General features: G+C 38.4%; 2 protein-coding genes across 2 annotated transcripts; one reads left to right on the forward strand and one right to left on the reverse strand.

The window, feature by feature from the left end:
* Nucleotides 1-2,351: 2,351 nt before the first annotated feature.
* Nucleotides 2,352-11,448, forward strand: LOC122886986 (immunoglobulin lambda-1 light chain-like). Its single transcript, XM_044219779.1, has 5 exons — nucleotides 2,352-2,693; nucleotides 2,786-3,100; nucleotides 7,539-7,583; nucleotides 9,637-9,942; nucleotides 10,057-11,448. The coding sequence occupies exons 1-5, from the start codon at nucleotides 2,651-2,653 to the stop codon at nucleotides 10,359-10,361; spliced, it is 1,014 nt and encodes a 337-aa protein (XP_044075714.1). The 5' UTR covers nucleotides 2,352-2,650; the 3' UTR covers nucleotides 10,362-11,448.
* A 3,705-nt stretch (nucleotides 11,449-15,153) lies between these two features.
* Nucleotides 15,154-18,581, reverse strand: LOC122886979 (immunoglobulin lambda-1 light chain-like). Its single transcript, XM_044219768.1, has 3 exons — nucleotides 18,308-18,581; nucleotides 15,929-16,234; nucleotides 15,154-15,820 (listed from the first exon to the last, which is right to left on the reverse strand). The coding sequence occupies exons 1-3, from the start codon at nucleotides 18,444-18,446 to the stop codon at nucleotides 15,555-15,557; spliced, it is 711 nt and encodes a 236-aa protein (XP_044075703.1). The 5' UTR covers nucleotides 18,447-18,581; the 3' UTR covers nucleotides 15,154-15,554.
* Between the last annotated feature and the right edge of the window lie 1,236 nt (nucleotides 18,582-19,817).

The raw sequence follows: 19,817 nt of genomic DNA on the forward strand, positions 1-19,817 counted from the left end.
TCAATCATGCTGATCACAGTCACCTGAGTGATGAATGTGTTTGTGTCTATATATTGTCCGCTCTGCTTCGTGATGATTTATTTGACATTGCCTGGTGAAGATCTCTGTTAGATCGAAATGCCACTTGATAAAAATTGACGGGAGCTACTAGTACAGTGTGCGGATCTTTTGTTTGATTCTTAATCGAAAAAGATTAACTGACATTTAAAATCAAGTCAGTTAGTTGCAGCACATAAGTGGAAGTACTATTAGTATTATTAGGAGCAGTAGAAGCAGCAGCAGCCACAGTAGTAGTAGTAGTAGTAGTACTGCCTAGTATAATATTGGCAATAATATAGTAGTAGTAGTAGCAGTAGAAGAGGCCTTGTGTGTGAGTCAGTGTGTACCTGCAGACACTAGAGGGCAGCAGTGTGAAGGATCTGTTCTACACAGTAACAGCAGTACAGTAGTTGGAGTAGTATTAGTAGCAGTAGTAGTAGTATCAGGTGGAGACGCAGTGTGTTGTTGCAGACACTAGAGGGCAGCAGTGTAACAGTTATAATCCTGACAGCAGCAGCACAGAACAGATAGAAGTACTGTCATATAAACTGTAGTACGAGGTGATAACTACAGCTTTAAAGTGACGGCTTGAGTGTAAAAAACATCTTGGATCAACATAAAGATCATTCACAATATATTATGGAAAATGTTCTGTAATAATATCAAATATTATGTAATAAATAGGAGAGAGTTAGTTTTGGTTTCGCTCAGTCAGGACATGTGGTTGTGTCCTGAAAACATGTAGATACAGGTACAGGTTATCTTTATATCAGCTCTATATAGGAGAGAGAAATATATATAAAATATATATGAATTGTAAATACATATCAAATATATATATAGAATAAAAAATAAAACTTGTGACTTGTATATTTTAGTTTATTTCAGCTTAGGAGTCAAATGTTAAACCCTTTCTTTGAATATTTATGAATAAATATTCAGTTTTTTCCAAATGAGCTGCAGATTGTTTTTATTTTGTAATATTAGAATTACAATTGAATATTATAGGTCTATACAAATTAAAATGTTGATATTTGAATTACAAGCAAGTATTGATAATAATGAAACTGAACTTACACTCAAACTTTACACTCGAACTTTAAATTATACCCAGACATTCAGCAGGAAAATACTGACATTTTATTGAAAATATTTAATATACAGAAATATTCACAGTAAACTGAAAATATTGTAACTGTGACAAAATATTCAGATTGGTCCCAAATCATATATTATTTGATAATATTTGAAGTGTAAAAACATATCGGACTCTTCAAATGATTTTATTCTATGTCTTAAATCCTCATAGTTTCATTGCAGTTTACTACGGTGGCAAACACAAGCAAATCAAGAAAACATCTTCATTCATTTGACAACACGTGCAGCATTTTGAAAACACGCTGCAACTACACACACTTTCTTAGTGTCCTCTGTACACACTTCTGTTTTCGTTGTGTGTATTTGCAGCGTGTTTTCTAAATGCTGCACGTGTTGTCAAATGAATGAAGATGTTTTCTTGATTTGCTTGTGTCTTCTTATGTTGCAGTGCGTTTGCTTTTGTCAGCCACTGTAGTTAAGAGTGGGAAAACTATATTTTAGGTTTTATGTGTCACAGAAATGAAATGATGAAATGAAAGGACAGAAATGTAAGGGGACGTTTAAGGGTTCAAATCACAGCTCAGGAGTTTGGTGGATTTGTAGTTTTGTGTTTTCATCACAGCTGTTCAACAACAGATAACAGTCTGTGTTACTAAATTCACCACCAGCCTGAATGTGTCTGTGGTGACATGAATGTTGTTTTGTATTTCTGCTTCATCGTGACCCAGATTTTTGATCTGCTGTCAGATTCAAACCAAGACGAAGAAACTTCTCACTGAATCAGTTCAGAGAAGCAGAGAAGTCTGGGAAAAAGAATCGTTTAGAAACAACGTTAAAATAACGAGAATGAAAGAAAGATAAATAGTGTGAATAATAAATGAATCCCCTCTGCTGGCTGACAGTAACCTTCATCTTCTCTTTCAACAACAGACACTTGAAGATTGAACACAAACCGAGTTTTGGAGAATGAAGGTCTCAGTCTGACGAACCACACAAGGAAAAACAAGAAGCTCTTTCTACGGTTTATACTAGAGATATACAACTACATGTTGCTGCCTTGAATTGATCATTTTCACTGTTAAAATCAGCCGAGTTTGTCTTTTTATTTCTAATGTAGCTGTAGTGATTTGGAATACTTCAGCAGAGGCGATGAAGTGTGATGAAAGCAGAATGAGCTCTGCTGTCACATCAACACCTGTGTACAAACAGTGATGTGTCGGTGATGTGCAGCAGCAGACAGGATGCAGTCCTCCATCTCTATGGTAACCGTGCGCTGCCTGTTGCTCCTCGGCTCCGCCTCCTCTCCCCTTTGAAACCACACGACAGCTTCAGCTGAGCTGTCAATCGGCAGCAGCGGCCTTATCTGTCCGCCGCAGGGGCTGATGGGAGGTCTGAGGACCTGTTAGAAACCACGTGGCCCTCGTCTGATCTCGCAGCTCGTCCTTGTTTGGCCTCGGCTGCATCAGAGCGCCACTTCTCCCCAGGTTCACCAGAGGAAACGCCACTGCACACAATGCTTTCCCTCCCAGCTGCTGCTCTGTGCTGTCTGTGTTCAGGTGAGTGTTTCCAGCCAATCAGGAGCCAGCAAACTCAACCTGTAACAAACACTGTCACACTGACCTTCATCCATCTGTCTATTTCTCTACAGCGCTGGTTGCCATGGCAGCAGAGCTGATTCAGGATGATTTAACATTGACCAGGAGAGTTGGTGAAGCTGTCTCCTTCAGCTGTGGAGGAACTGACCAGTGTCCTACTAATTTTGTACATTGGTACCAGAAGAAAGACACAGAAACATTTACAAAGATTCTGGAAATCAATAAGAAAAACTGTGATGTACATTCAGGCTACAATCATCCTCAGAAAGATGATTTCTCAGCTGTGAATAAACAGAACGGCTGTGAGTTGGAGATCAAGAAAGTTAAACTCTCTCATTCAGCCTCCTACTACTGCTCCTGTCTGAAGAGAGACGCCCACAGTGAGAAATGATCCCTGCAGCCTGAACAAAAACCAACAGATGTCAAACAGTGTTTGTGACAGGAAGAGAGCAGCAAACCACAGCCCAGGTTCACATATTTCACCTCCATCTCAGCCAGAGTCACAAACATACTGAACTGAGGGATTTATTTCATATTAGATTTATTTATATTTCCATCAGATATTCCAGCAGCTTCAGTGTTGTTCCACATAGTGAGGACAAACTAGCAGCACAGAAGCACAATGATGAAACTAGGCCAAGAGAAAACAAGCAAAGTGCAAACTGAACACAAACATGATCCAGATGAAAAAACAAACATGTTTTATTTTTAAAATAATACTCAAACAAACTTTTGTATAATGTAACAACAAATTTCCAGTCAAATGTTCCAGATGAAGATTAAAATCGTCCTCTTTGTTCTGCTGCTGGAATAAAGTCCATTCCTCGCTCACAATACTAATCTGCTCTTAATGAAAACTCTTCCAGCAGCACTTGTTGTTTAACACCTTTCAGCAGATTTCACCAGATCATTTCACTTTATTACATTTTAAGAGACAAATCTTGGACACATGTCAGGTCAGGATGTTGTCCTTCTAGCAGCGGGTTATTAGGACGCTGGTTTCGCTGCCAGATTTCCAGAAATGTCCTGTGGATGTTTCTGGTTCCCAGAGGAAGAATCCTAACATTTATGGTGACCTCCTGACCTTTCCTCTAGCGCCACCATCAGGACAAAAGTTTCTCTAGACCAACACTTCAGCGTCTTGAAAGTTAATGTCTTGACTTTTAATAAACTTACTGAAAACTTTAAATGAAACACTTTGTGACATTTAAAGCTGCACAAATCAATATTTTCATATGAACAATGGCTGAAATGACTTTGTGGAATGGAGGCAGACTGGTCGTTGGGAGGACCAGGAGGTTTCCCAGTGGCTGTTACACAAACTGATGCAATGAACAAACAAAGGTAACATGTTAATGCAGGTATAGTGTTAACCATGTTCACCATCTTAGTTTAGCGTGTTAGCGCCTGCAGGAATCTCTCTACGCCCCCTGGGACTCTGCGCTGTGTTTCTGATGCGTGGTGGGGTGTCGTGGGCAGAGAAGGAGCATCGGACGCAGGGTTCTGGATCGGGGTTGAGACCTGAGGGCTGTAGCTACTACGAAGCGAGATTAATAGATTAGCGAGGTACGCTGAGCCTAAAGCTTTTTCCCGTTTGCTTCTGTTGATATTAACACTTTAGCTTTTACACAGCATCACCAACACACTGAAAGAATGTTTAAATCTGCTGTAGGCCTATCAAGTTTAATGTGCAGCTGCCATGTTAGAAATAAACGGGAGGCAGTGAGAGTGCATCGAGTCGATCAGCAGTGTTCTGCCAGCATTCCTCTCTTGCCTTATTTGCAGTAGCAGTGTTCATTTTTCACTTGTAATCATTTTTCATATACCTAATAGCTCTCCATTATAATGACCTGTTCCTCTCGACTGAAGTAGGCGGCACGCGATCGCTCCATTTGGTGCGGACAAAAAGTGAAATGACGCGTCAAACGCCCCCTTTCATGGAAACACACACAGAGCCTGATGAAGAAAACCTGGTTAACAACGAAAGATGGTCTCCACCGTCGTGATCGCCGTTATCTCTGATTGGGGTTTTAGGTTTTGTCGCAAAGGACGCCTGGCTCTGTCGAACTTGATTCGTAGTACACCTGTCAGGTAGCACTTTATTGGCTAACAATAACAACTCTTGTCTCTGGTGCTGTTCACCACAGTGGCTCCTGGCTCCATAACCTTACAGGATAGTGCAAAGGCAACTTTTGACTTCTGTAAATGTAAATTAAACTCTTAGCATAAAATTTACAGCGAAAAAAATTATGAGCATAAAAATAAATACTCAAATGAAATATTTGGTAAACAAAAGAGCTGAAGCTTCATCCTGCACTATTTCCACAGAATAAATGCTCAACCGGTACACAGCAAGCAGCCAATATTCCCGAACAAAACACGAGTGCTTATTACTCAAACCCACGCCAAAGTGCAGCTTCATATCTTAATAAACACAATGAATGAACAGATGAACTGGATGGGTGGTTTTAGTTCTGATATTTCATGATGATGTAAGCCGCCGTGAAATAGTGCAAAGTCAACTTTAAAACACAGAAATACGGTGTCCTGCAAGGATCAAACTCACAACAGCGTCACTTAGTGGTTCATTCAGGCTACTGCCGTACACTAACATTTGGTGATTAGCACTAACAAATTACACCTGAGGCTGATGTGAAAGTCAAGTCAATTTTATTTATATAGTCCAATATAATAATAATATACAATAGTTTATTAGAGGATTTTCAGTCAGGATGTAGAGTGCATCATAGCACAGAGACAGCACTGGTGAAACTTACAAGTGACCTTTTAATTGCATCAGACAATGGACTTGTCTCTGTACTTCTCTTGTTAGATCTTAGTGCTGCGTTCGACACCATTGACCATCATATCCTAATACAGAGACTGGAACATGTAATTGACATTAAAGGAACCGCACTAAGCTGGTTTAAATCCTATCAATCAGATCAATCTCATGTTAACAGTGAGTCCTCTGTGCACGCCAAAGTTAGTCACAGAGTTCCACAAGGTTCTGTGCTTGGACAGATTCTGTTCACCTTATATATGCTTCCTCTAGGCAGTATTATTAGGAAGCACTCCATAAACTTTCATTGCTATGCAGATGATACCCAATTATATCGATTGATCTAGCCAGATGAAACTAACCAGTTAACTAAACTTCAGGCATGACTTAAGGACATAAAGTCCTGGATGACCTGCAACTTTCTGATGTTAAACTCTGGCAAAACTGAAGTTATTGTACTTGGTCCCAAACACCTCCTAGACACATTATCTAAAGATATAGTTACTCTAGATGGTATTGCCCTGGCCTCCAGCTGCACCGTAAGGAACCTCTGAGTTATCATTGATCAGGATTTATCCTTTACCTTCCACATTAAACAAACTTCAAGGACTGCCTTTTTTCACCTACATAATATTGCAAAAATCAGGCACATCCTGTCTAATAATGATGCCGAAAAATTTGTGCATGCTTTGTAACTTCAAGGCTGGACTACTGCAATTCCTTATTATCCGGCTGCCCGAATAAGTCCCTCAAGACTCTCCAGTTGATCCAGAATGCTGCGGCACGTGTACTGACAAAAACTAGGAAAAGAGATCATATCTCTCCAATTCTAGCTTCTCTGCACTGGCTCCCTGTAAAATTTAGAAAATAATTTAAAATCCTTCTCCTCACCTTCAAAGCTCTTGATGGTCAGGCACCATCGTATCTTAAAGATCTCATAATACCATATTATCTGACTAGAACACTGCGCTCCCAGAATGCAGGGTTACTTGTGGTTCCTAGAGTCTCCAAAAGTAGAATGGGAGCCAGAGCCTTCAGTTGTCAAGCTCCTCTCCTGTGGAATCAGATCCCAGTTTGGGTTCGGGAGGCAGACACCATCTCCACATTTAAGAGTAGGCTTAAGACTTTCCGCTTTGATAAAGCTTATAGTTAGGGCTGGCTTGGGTGAGTCCTGAACCATCCCTTAGTTATGCTGCTACAGGCCCAGACTGCTGGGAGACTTCTCATTATGCGCCTCTTTCCTCTCTCCTTCTCTCCCTCTCCATCTGTATGCATTGTTATCCCATTACAGCATGTTACTAACTCGACATCTTCTCTCTCCCGTCGTTCTGTGCTTTCTCGTTTCCCTCCTCTTTCCTTCTGTCGCTTTCAGCAGGTATTTCTGCCTCCAGAGCTGCAGAGTCTGGATCTGTGGTTGTGGGCCACCTGCTGCCCCCGTGTTCCTGCTCGACAACTGCTACTACAATTGTTGTTATTGGCTCTGTTACTGATGCTGACATTATTCTTCCTATAGCTGTCATTCTTATTATTACTAATTTATTAATATTAACACTACAATTACTATTCTATTATAAAAAAAATTAATTCTACAGTTCATCCTGAGGGGAATGTCTGAACCAAATTAAATGGTAATCCATCCAGTAGCTGAGATATTTTAATCTGAACCTAAAACATCAACTTGCTGGTGGCGCTAGATAAAGAGTCAGAATCAACAAAGTGAATTAATGAAGTTAATCCTCTGGGGACCAAGAATGTCTGAACAAAATTTCATGTCAATCCATCCGTCCATCCTTTGGTCCAGGTCCAGTCCATCTGGACTAAAGCAGTGGACAGACATTAGCATCCATAGAGCAGCACTGCTAGTGTGTCTAAAGAGACAATAAAAGAAGAGACAGTCATGTTGATATGAACATCAGAGAAACACATCATGGAGCTGAAATATGATCCTGGTTCATAATTTGGACTTGTTCACCTCAGCTGACACATTCAGCAGCAGACAGGTTTTTGTATCAGTCTGTTTCACTGTGACTACCTCATCTTTGGCTCTGGAACTAAACTGTTTGTAACAGGTAAGAATAAATATTCATTTTCCTTCAGATGTTTTATTGAACAAGTTGAAAATGTGTTTTAATGAGTTTCTGCTGCTTCAGGCTTTACATGTTAGTTTTTTCATAATTAGCAGAGAATTCTTGCAGCCATGCAGCTGTTGTTACATAAAAAAGGTTCACGATTCCTGAAAAGATGTTGAAATCTCACTGCACAGCTGAAGTTAGTCTTTATTTCTGCATGAGAAAAAACTGATATATAAAGAAAAAGTATGATATTGGCAAAGTTACAGATATACAGTATTGATCCTCTCAGTAATTCAGCATCATCTCGTTTTTATATAACAATATAATATGATTTTAAACCATAACTTAATATTTGCTTGTCAACGTATTTTAAAAAGCATATAACTTTAAATATGTTTTATATAATAATGAATAAACAGTGTTTAAATTTCAAAATTTACCTCATGATGATAATATTTATTATGATGCTGCATGTGTCTTTTAGTGGAAGATATATTTATACATGAAGGAAAACACACTGAATGTATTACAATAAATGTATGAATCATAACATATATATTTATATATATGATATAGAATCATATACAATGGCACACATATATTTGTTAACACATTTAATATATATGTAAATAGTATATGATGCTTAACGTAATTTAAAATATACAACAGTAAATATATTTAGGAAAGTATATGGTGTCAGATAGGGCACATATTATAATTTTCACAAGACATTATTATATATATTATTCTATTATTGTTTTATAATTTATTAAATTATATGTGAATTTCCCATCAGGGATCAACAAAGTCTTGGCTTTTTTACATTATATTACATAGCTGTCTTTATTCGCATTTGAACACTCACAACATCACTGTAGTTGTGTATAAAAGTTAAAATTTTAGAAAAAGTTATGAAGAAATTATTAATGTATTGATTTGTTTCTTTAGTATATGGTGGTAATTATATAATATACTTCGCATAATGTAATCATTAAAATGACATTTCTATTTTATGTACAGGTAAATATGTAACTTCTAATAATATTTACGCCGCAGCCTGAAGTAATGTTGGCGAGTTGAACATCGAGTGGGATGTGATCGCTTATGTGGTACAAAGAATCAGTGAGATCACAGGGGCAGTCGGCTACTTCTTGCAGCTCGTAATACTGTGAAAGTCTTGATATTGATTTGGAGACAATGACATGGCTGGACAGCTAACTAGTCTTGTTGTTAAACATACTGTCAAATTATATTTAATTTGTTTCGGTTTGTCAACCGAGCGCAATGTTGTTGACTTTGAATCTTGCTAGAATAACGTTAGCTTTCTGGCTCATAGCTGAGCCAAAGCGTTCTATGAGCTGAGCGGACTAGAAATATCTCCCGTTGCCAAGTCGTATCTAAGGTTCGACCTCTTTACTTGCGAACAACGTTTACATTGCATAGGAACCTTATGGGATGGTAGTGACTGTTTCAGGTATTAGTCAAACCCTTAGGTGTTACTAGGGAAACCTGAGTTATGGCTCTTGAAAAACTTTATATTTTTATTACAAAACGCATGAAAATAAAATATAAATAAATGGTCTTTTTTATTTCTTTGACAAGTGACCATAGTATAAGCGGGATAATGCCCTTCGAGGTGTCCAAAATCAGGAATTAATGGAGTCCGCAGAAGAAACTGGACTCTGCGTCGTCCATTAATTCCTGATCATGGACACCTCGTCAGGCATTATCCCTTACATATGTTAACCCCAATATAGACGTATAGGAGTTTCATGTGACGGTAAATTTCACAATTATATTATATAATATTTTTAGTAATGAAAATTAATGTGAAATTATAGTGAATGGACTTCATGACATGCCATGATAACTGTTTGATATGACGGTGAATACAGTACATGTAGTGAACTTTGTGCTGTATTGATGAGTAGTTTAGTGATCAGAGTCCATGTAGTTTCCAGGATCAGACTGAATGCAGTGCAGTGCTGGAAGCTGCTGCTGACCGTGTGAATGTGTGTCTGTGCTGCTTGCTGCTGCTGTCAAACTTCAGATGAGCAGGTGGTGAAGCCTGTGGTCAGCGTGTACCCAGCAGCATCCAGAGCCCACCTGGAGGGGAAGAGCTTCCTGCTGTGTCTGGCCTCAGCCATGTTTCCTCCTCTGGTCCAGTTCTCCTGGAAAAGACAAAAGAAGAATGGTGCTCTGGAGGATCTGCCCCCTGCTGAGGGAGAGCAGCTGAAGTTCACAGAGTTGGGATGCACCGCCGCCATCAGAGTGATTGATCAGGACGCTCTCCACACATATAAATACAGCTGCTACGTCCAGCACGAGGGGGGCACAGTGAACCAAACAGAACAAGGTAATGAAGGCTTGGTGACTGTTCAGCAGTGATTCAGCTTCATGTGGAGACGCTGTCAAAGAGAGCATAGGAGCAGAGGACTGACATTTCTTTTTGACTCCTTTTCTGTTTCAGAGGTTTCTGCACCAACATCACCTCCAACATCACCTCCAACATCACCTCCAACATCACCTCCACCATCAACTCCACCATCACTTCCAACATCACCTCCACCATCACTTCCACCATCACTTCCACCATCAATTCCACCATCACTTCCACCAGCAGCTTCTGTCCAGTCTCAGTGCAGGGTGAAGCTGCTCTGTTTGCTGTACACAGTGCTGATAGTGAAGAGTCTGGTGTACTGCTGTGGACTCTCGCTGCTGATGATCCTCAGAAACAAGGGACCGTCCACCAACTGCAAGCAAGAGACTGACTGACTGTCTTCCAGCAGCTTTGACTTCTTACTGACTGTTAAAGTCCGAAAGCCTGAAGATAAAGTCCAGAGCTGGTCCCTGTAGTACAGAATCTGAGAAGCCCATTATCTCAGACTCATCTTCCTCTTTTAAAACAAACAATTAATTGATCCGACTAACAAGTTCTGTCTTTGTAGCCAAAACCTGAACTTCACATAAATGTCCATCGTTGACCGGCAACAATAACACAACACATATTGTTGCATTTGGGTTAAATATTCCTTCATTATGATGAACATGGTTCATTGTAGTTGATTGTTTTCAGTGGTGTAAACAATCTTGCCTGTGAGCATGCTCAGTGTCGTCTACCCAACATGGAGCGATTATCTAGAGACAGGAAATGCAGCTGAGCTGTTTCAGAATCAGCGTCTCTGTTCATGTTAATTGTAATAAAACAACATGTCACCCAGTGCAACAGTGCGGCTCGCTGATCTGTTTTTAATAGTTTTTGGACAACAGTGGAGCTCTGTGGCTCAGAGGAAGAAGATCCATCAGGCTTTGTGTAGTCAGTGATTTTGTTGATACAAACTATAAAGATAAAATAACAGCAGCATCATCCTTTAATCCATTTTGAATGATAACATAAAAGAGTTTCCCCTCGGGGATCAATAAAGAATTTCTGATATCTGATTCTGACATCTCATTATCTGGAGATAACAAATGTTGATGATCCAGATAATATTAAAAAAACTGTGATCTCAGGATAACTTCATTAAAAATCAACATTTGAGATATGATGAGAAGATAACAAGCTTACTAAGAACTCCCAAAACAACTTTCAGTATTTTTCTTATATAATGCTTATTTTATATATAATAGTGAATATTTCTATTGTTACCAGCTTTAGTTGCTGTTTTCTATCCAGTGTTGTTCTGTGGTTTTTGCTGAAATTGTACTGACTAGCAAAATCTGTTTTCTATGTAATGTTCAGTTTTCTCATTCTTATTTCTATTAGTAATAGCAATTGTGCTTTTATTCTTTATGATTGTCTATTTGTCTTATTCTTTGATTCAATGTCGTAATAAAATAAACAAAAACATGTAACGTGGGACTATTTTTGAATTTTCTTTTCGAGACAAGACAAACTGTAAATCACTTCATTAAATATTCTTGATGTTGATGTTATTAAAAAGGGAAGAAATACATATTTTTACCTTCAAAATCACACCAAAATTGATATTGTTGTTTTCATGAGACATTTTTAAACTTGTCTGCAGAGTAACCTCACAAAATATTTAAGGTTGTGTCATTTCCTGACTAAAAGAAATATTTTGTAATATTCTGAACAGGTGGTGAACACAAATTATTCTTCATTTTTACAGATTATTTTGTGTAAAATTGCATAATTTGTATATAATAATGTATAATTTATCTTTACATATAAAACATTAAGAAATTGAGAAATAAAAACAATGTCAGACCGTGTTGCTTTAGCATTAACTTTAAAAATTTAAGAACATTAAAGATGAGACAATGAATTTTGTTCTTAAGACAAGTTTAACATTAAAATATGTTTTAGTCCTCAGTCTCGTTTCTTTTAGTTTACTGTCTCTGGTTCGTTAGGTTGACGTCTCTCAGTTTGCTGTATAACAGGAAAACTGATACTGAGGATGTTGTAAATATGCATCAATAATAATTCACAGCAAATAATGACATCACAACATAGCTTCTGCATTAAAATCCTATATTTCACAGTTATTTCTGCTGTGAAAAGCTAACAGGAACATACTCAAGCTCCTATGAGCTAAAGCTCCTGGAGCTCCTCACTTCTTGTACTATTAGATCAAAAAGCACTTTGAGTTTCTGAGCATTAACAATAATCTATCTGCATGACCACGGTCCTCCTATGAGATAGTTTAACAGACAAATCCTAACCAGACATTTACCATTGAGGCATCAGATCAGAAAACACTCATGTGTTGTTTTGGACGGCACTGACAAAGAAGCCATTTGTCATTTTTGTATGAGGACTTGTTGGCGCTCATCAACACCAAGTGTAAACTGTAAAGTGCACCTTTGATCGCTAAAATCCTCATAAATAAACTCCATGGACGTGACCTCCAGGTGGGTCGTCATTGTTGGTCTCTGGGCTCAGTTCAACTCTGTGTGGGTGGAGGGCTCAGTGGAAAAAGGCTGACAGACAACAAGAGAGAAGACAAACAGCTACAGAGAGGGAGAGGAGTTGATGAGTGTGTACAGCAGCAGATATGAATCTGTTCTCAGTGGTTATTAGGACTCATAAAAACTGTTGCCAGCGAATCAACACTTCCTTTCCTGCAGCAGACGGGCTGTGTGGGTTTCTGCTCTGCAGCCTCCTCACCGTTAGCTGCGCCTTTTCACATTAATAACACAATGACAGTTTCAACCGTCGACTCTGGTTCAAGAATCGTTCCAGGAAGTTCAGTTTGATTTCAGCGCTCAGTACTCACTGTCTCAGCTTCCATCTGTGTTATTAATCTGTGAGAGAAACAGCTCGAATCCTGAACTCAGAGCTGAGAAACTGAAATAAAAGGAGAGATGTTCAACCTCCTGCAGTCTGCTCTGATCCCACTTTATTACCTCACACTGATTCTAACAGTGCCGTCAGTCAGCAGAGTGTTCACATGGGAATAATAACAACACAAAGCGTCAAAACGGCAGCAGGCAAAATCAAACTGTTGGATATTTGAGTGAGGTGTTGGTGGAGTTAATATTAATAATTATAATAATTATCATCGATTAATTATACACAGAAAAGGCAGACGCAAAAAGTAAAAATGTTAAAAACAAGGCACAAAAGTGTAATACAGAAATAAAAATTGAATACCAACTTAAATCACAGTTGTTAAATATTTAGTGAAGACAATAACACAAACAACCATGTGCTATATAAACAAAACAACACAAACACCTGATGTACATAAAACATCCTTCTGATTATTTGTAAGAATAGAGCAAAGAAATGTTGTTTCTTTTTCAGCAAAAATAAAAAATAAATAAACAACAAAAGTCCACATATATTTTTGCTAGTGTGCTTCCAGTTTATTTTCTCATATATTCCACTTTAATCATAATTAATTATTAATTAACTACTGAAACCCAAATCAATAACACTGCTGATATCACTTACAATAACGTTTAGTAATAAAGCATTTTATATGTATCATGAATAATATTTTTATTACTTTCTTGTTTTTATTTTTTAATTGTCAATTTCTCACCTGAAATGGTTTTTGCAACTAAAGAAAAAAAAAATTCTTAAATGTTGGTGTTTCTGAAATCTTCCATCCTCTCATAAATTTCTCCTCTTTAAAAAATACAGTTTTAGAGAAATTTGAAGTTTCTCTCCTCAAAGTGCTTAAATGACCATGAGAGGATTTTAAGCAGCAACTCCTCGACTGCAACATAAAATATGTCGTCCATCTGTTATCATTGATCAGACCAACAGAACACAAACCACTCAGACGGAAACACAAACCACGGAGACAAACAAGTCGTCTTGTTGTTTCACCCCCTCAAAAAAACAGCTGCATCTTTTTTCGAAGCAGAACTAGAGCGTCCATGTTGGTTCACCTCATGTTGGTCTCATAATTAGGTTACAGTTGATAAGAAACCTGCTGTCAGACCCGTCAGAGTCGTCTGTCCGTCTCTATCAGTGCTCAGTTTAAAATAGTTCACCTCGTTAACCCCACTGACCCACTGATCTCCTGCCAGTTACGTTCTAGCTTCACTTTTTATCAGTGTAGCTGTCTGTGCTTCACTCACACCGGCCGTTATGTGTCACATCATGTTGCATGAAGCATGTTTGTAAGCTTCACGTCTATTTTCCCTCTGACTTACAAACATAACTACACTGATGTATTGTGTAGTGATCTGTTCATGCTTTCAAAACACGCATGCACAGCTTTATAGAGATTCCGCAATAATGACATCTTATCCAGAGTTTTTATTGATTCTTTAAAGTTTAATGACCAGCCTGACCCCAACTTGTAACATAATACAATATATTAGGACATGTGGGAAAGGATCATAGCGTGCATACATTTTATTCAACTTCAATACAAAGACAAGTTCTAATTTATCTGTTCATTTCATACATTTTTAACAGGTTTCGCATCAGAATTTGAGTGTAAATTATGTCATATATAACTTTATGAAAATAAAAAGTATGACATTTGTATTTCTTTGTGAAGCATTTTGTGATTCTGTCTTGAAATGTGTTACATAAATATAAATCTTAGTTTACGTATGATCAGTAACCATACCAAGCCAATCCGAGTAAAGTGGCATTTTATTGGTTTACAAAAAATAAACACACCCGTCATGTTGCCAACATTCAGACTTCAGCCCGACTGATGAAGCCGCTGTGTGATCTTTTTATAGCAGCTGTAGCTCTACAGCAGCTCGCTCTGCTGTTTGTTCATGTGTGGAAACAACAGTGTCATCAGCGTAGAGTTTTACATCCACACTGACACAGTTATAAAAGTGGGTCAGAACTGAACCTGGTTGCACACCCACACCTACTGACTTGTATATAATAGCTGTATGTTTGTGTTTGCTTATTTTAGTTTAGCTTTGTTGTCCTTGTTTAGCTGTATGCTTATATTCATATCTTCCTGTACATTTGTTCTTGGCGCTGTGTGAAAATACATTGAGAGCTACTTACAACCAGAGTCACATTACTTGTAGGTGTCAACATACAGGGCCAATGAAGTTGATTCTGTTTCTGATTATTTGCTATGAAATCCATAAAAACAAGGATGTTTATAAAACACAGTGTGATTTTTCAGTTTATTGAGAATGTTACACTGAAAGACTTTGACAAACCTGCCACACTCTGCATAATGTATTAAAAAGAAACAAGAGAACAGAAAAATACTATAAACAACAAAATATCTACCAGACAGCTAATGATTCAGCTTCATTTTCTATTATTATGAGTCACAAAAAGTGGAAATAAACTATTAAAATATCACTATACCACAGAATTTGTACTTAGTAACTGCAAATATATTTGTGTATTTATTTTTAGCATGACTGTATCTAACCTATTCGTAAAAAGAAAGATTTTACAACCAACCACAACACGTCATAATTGACATTTCCGACAGCTGATCAAAGTGATAAATGAGATGAATTGATGATATTTGATGGTGAGAAAAGGCGAGCAGAAAACAGTCAGTCAGCTTGTGTGCAGTTGGTGGACGGTCCCTTGTTTCTGAGGATCATCAGCAGAGAGAGTCCACAGCAGTACACCAGACTCTTCACTATCAGCACTGTGTACAGCAGACAGAGCAGCTTCACCCTGCACTGAGACTGGACTGAAGCTGCTGGTGGAGGTGATGTTGGAATTGATGGTGGAGGTGATGGTGGAGTTGATGGTGGAGGTGATGCTGGAAGTGATGTTGGAGGTGATGTTGGAGGTGATGTTGGTGCAGAAACCCCTGAAACAGAAAAGGAGTCAAAAAGAAATGTCAGTCCTATGATCTCTTTGACAGCGTCTCCACATGAAGCTGAATCACTGCTGAACACAGTCACCAAGCCTTCATTACCTTGTTCTGTTTGGTCCACTGTGCCCCCCTCGTGCTGGACGTAGCAGCGGTATTTATATGTGGGGAGAGCATCCCGATCAATCACTCTGATGGCGGCGGTGCATCCCAACTCTTTGAACTCCAGCTGCTCTCCCTCAGCAGGGGGCAGATCCTCCAGAGGACCGTTCTCCTTTTGTCTTTTCCAGGAGAACTGGACCAGAGGAGGAAACATGGCTGAGGCCAGACACAGCAGGGAGCTCTTCCCCTCCAGGTGGGCTCTGGATGCTGCTGGGTACACGCTCACCACGGGCTTCACCACCTGCTCATCTGAAGTTTGACAGCAGCAACAAGCAGCACAGACACACATTCACACAGTCAGCAGCAGCTTCCAGCACTGCACTGCATTCAGTCTGATCCTGGAAACTACATGGACTCTGATCACTAAACTACTCATCAACACAGCACAAAGTTCACTACATGTACTGTATTCACCTTCATATCGAACAGTTATCATGGCATGTCATGAAGTCCATTCACTATAACTTCACATTAATTATCATTCCTAAAAATATAATAAAATATAATTGTGAAATTTAGCGTCACATGAAACTCCTATACATCTATATTGGGGTTAACGTATGTAAGGGATAATGCCCGACGAGGTGTCCATGATCAGGAATTAATGGACTCCGCAGAAGAAACTGGGCTCCGCGTCGTCCATTAATTCCTGATTTTGGACATCGCAAAGGGCATTATCCCGCTTGTACCATGGTCACTTGTTAAAGAAAAAAAAAAGACCATTTATTTATATTTTCATGCGTTTTGTAATAAAAATATAAAGTTTTTCACAAGCTATAACTCAGGTTTCCCTAGTAACACCTGAGGGTTTGACTAATACCTGGAACATTCATTACCATCATACCATAGTAATTACCATCCCATAAGGTTCCTTTGCAATGTAAACGTTGTTCGCAAGTGAAGAGGAAGAACTTTAGATACGACTTGGCAACGGGAGATATTTCTAGTCCTCTCAGCTCATAGAACGCTTTGGCTCAGCTATGAGCCAGAAAGCTAACGTTATTCTAGCGAGATTCAAAGTCAGCAACATTGCGTTCGGTTGACAAACAGTAAATATAATTTGACGGTATGTTTAACAACAAGACTAGCTAGCTGTCCAGCCATGTCATTGTCTCCAAATCAATATCAAGACTTTCACAGTATTACGAGCTGCAAGAAGTAGCCGACACTGCCCCTGTGAACTCACTGATACTTTGTACCACATAAGCAATCAACTCACATCCCACTCGCTGTTCAACTCGCCAACATTACTTCAGGCTGCGGCGGAAATATTATTAGAAGTTACATATTTACCTGTACATAAAATAGAAATGTCATTTTAATGATTACAATATGTGAAGTATATTATATAATTACCACCATATACTGAAGAAACAAATCAATACATTAATAATTTCTTCATAACTTTTTCTAAAATCTTAACTTATATACACAACTACAGTGATATGTTGTGAGTGTTCAAATGCGAATATAGACAGCTATGTAATATAATGTAAAAAAAGCCAAGACTTTAATTATCCCTGATGGGAAATTCACATATAATTTAATAAATTATAAAACAATAATAGAATAATATATTTAATAATGTGTTGTGAAAATTATAATATGTGCCCTATCTGACACCATATACTTTCCTAAATATATTTATTGTTATATATTTTAAATTACATTAAGCATCATATACTATTTACATTAATATTAAACGTGTTAAGAAACAAATATGTGTGCCATTGTATATGATTCTATATCGTATATAGAAATATATGTTAGTATTCATACATTTAATTTATTGTAATACATTCAGTGTGTTTTCCTTCATTTAAAAATATATCTTCTTCTAAAAGACACATGCAGCATCATAAAAAATATTATCGTCTTGATGTAAATTTTGATATTTAAACACTATTTATTTATTATTATATAAAACATATTTAAAGTTATATGCTTTTTAAAATACACTTAAAAGCAAATATTAAGTTGTGGTTTAACATCATATATTATATTGTTTTATAAAAACAAGAGATGGTGCTGAATTACTGAGAGGATCAATACTGTATATCTGTATATTTATCATACTTTTTCTATATATATCAGTTTTTTCTCATGCAGAAATAAAGACTAACTTCAGCTGTGCAGTGAGATTTCAACATCTTTTCAGGAATCATGAACCTTTTTTATGTAACAACAGCTGCATGGCTGCAAGAATTCTCTGCTAACTATGGAAAAACTAACATGTAAAGCCTGAAGCAGCAGAAACTCATTAAAACACATTTTCAACTTGTTCAATAAAACAACTGAAGGAAAATGAATGTTTATTCTTACCTGTTACATACAGTTTAGTTCCAGAGCCAAAGATGAAGTAGCTATATCCTCCCACAGTGAAACAAACTGATACAAAAACCTGTCTGCTGCTGATTGTGTCAGCTGAGGTGAACGAGTCCAAATTATGAACCAGGATCATATTTCAGCTCCATGATGTGTTTCTCTGATGTTCATATCAACATGACTGTCTCTTCTTTTATTGTCTCTTTAGACACACTAGCAGTGCTGCTCTATGGATTCTAATGTCGGTCCACTGCTTTAGTCCAGATGGACTGGACCTGGACCAAAGGATGGACGGATGGATTGACATGAAATTTTGTTCAGACATTCTTGGTCCCCAGAGGATTAACTTCATTAATTCACTTTGTTGATTCTGACTTTTATCTAGCGCCACCAGCAGGTCAATGTTTTAGGTTCAGACTGAAATATCTCAGCTACTGGATGGATTACCATTTAATTTGGTTCAGGCGTTCATGTTCCCCTCAGGATGAACTGTAATAACTTTGGTGACCCTCTGACTTTTCATCTAGCGCCACCAGCAGGTCAAACTTTAATCTGTCCAGTACTTTGGTTCATGACCAAATACCTGCAGAACTGATGACGTTCTGACTTTCTGTCTATTTGGTGGCACCTGGAAGTTGCTCGACGTCCTCCCTGATTCATATTCTTCATATATGTTTACAGTCTATCTATAATATAGTCGTCCTGATTTTACATATTGTTATTTTGCTGTTTTGGTCTTTTCTGCACACACGACATTTATTGCACGTCTCTTCCTGGAAGAGGGATCCCTCCTCTGTTGCTCTTCCTGAGGTTTCTTCCTTCATTTTCTCCGTTAACAGGTTTTTTGGGGAGTTTTTCCTGATCTGACTCGAGGCTCTGAGGCTAGAGAGTGTGTTATGTAAGTGTGGATGTATTCTGTGAGCCTCATAGAGAGGACATTGATGTGCTCACTGAGTGCATCACTGGTTACATTAACTTCTGTGTGGACTACCAAATAACAAACCGTGGGTTATAAAGGACATCAAGGACATCCTGAATGCCAAGAGGAGGGCCTTTACTGATGGTAATAGGGAGGAGGTGAGGGCAATCCAGGCTAACCTGAAGGTGAAGATCAGGGAGGTCAAGGAGAAGTACAGGAGGAAACTGGAGTTGAATCTCCAGCAGAACAACATGAGAGAGGTCTGGAGCGGCGTGAAGACCATCACTGGCTTCAGACCGACTGGCAGCAGAGGAGTTGAAGGCAGCTTGGACAGGGCCAACGAACTTAATCTGTTCTTTAACAGATTCAACACACCGGCTGCTGCTCATCCCCCCTTTAACTCAGCTGCTGTCGGCCCTCGTGCTCCTCTGAGTCCACTGCTCCCCCCTACCCATCAGGCTAACAGCCCTCTTCACACTTGTCTCGATGCCTCCCGTTTATTTCTAACATGGCAGCTGCACATTAGAGCTCTTAAACTTTAAACTTGATAGGCCTACAGCAGATTTAAACATTCTTTCAGAGTGTGGG

This window comes from Siniperca chuatsi, linkage group LG13 (assembly GCF_020085105.1).
Source record: "Siniperca chuatsi isolate FFG_IHB_CAS linkage group LG13, ASM2008510v1, whole genome shotgun sequence".
NCBI classification, from domain to species: Eukaryota; Metazoa; Chordata; class Actinopteri; order Centrarchiformes; family Sinipercidae; genus Siniperca; species Siniperca chuatsi.

Coding starts and splice junctions, on each gene's coding strand:
- LOC122886986 (XM_044219779.1), top strand. CDS start 2,651: ATGCTTTCCCTCCCAGCTGCTGCTCTGTGCTGTCTGTGTTCAG. Junction 7,584..9,636: donor AACTAAACTGTTTGTAACAG/GTAAGAATAAAT, acceptor GTCAAACTTCAG/ATGAGCAGGTGGTGAAGCCT. Junction 9,943..10,056: donor AGTGAACCAAACAGAACAAG/GTAATGAAGGCT, acceptor TTTCTGTTTCAG/AGGTTTCTGCACCAACATCA.
- LOC122886979 (XM_044219768.1), bottom strand. CDS start 18,446: ATGATCCTGGTTCATAATTTGGACTCGTTCACCTCAGCTGACACAATC. Junction 16,235..18,307: donor AACTAAACTGTATGTAACAG/GTAAGAATAAAC, acceptor GTCAAACTTCAG/ATGAGCAGGTGGTGAAGCCC. Junction 15,821..15,928: donor AGTGGACCAAACAGAACAAG/GTAATGAAGGCT, acceptor TTTCTGTTTCAG/GGGTTTCTGCACCAACATCA.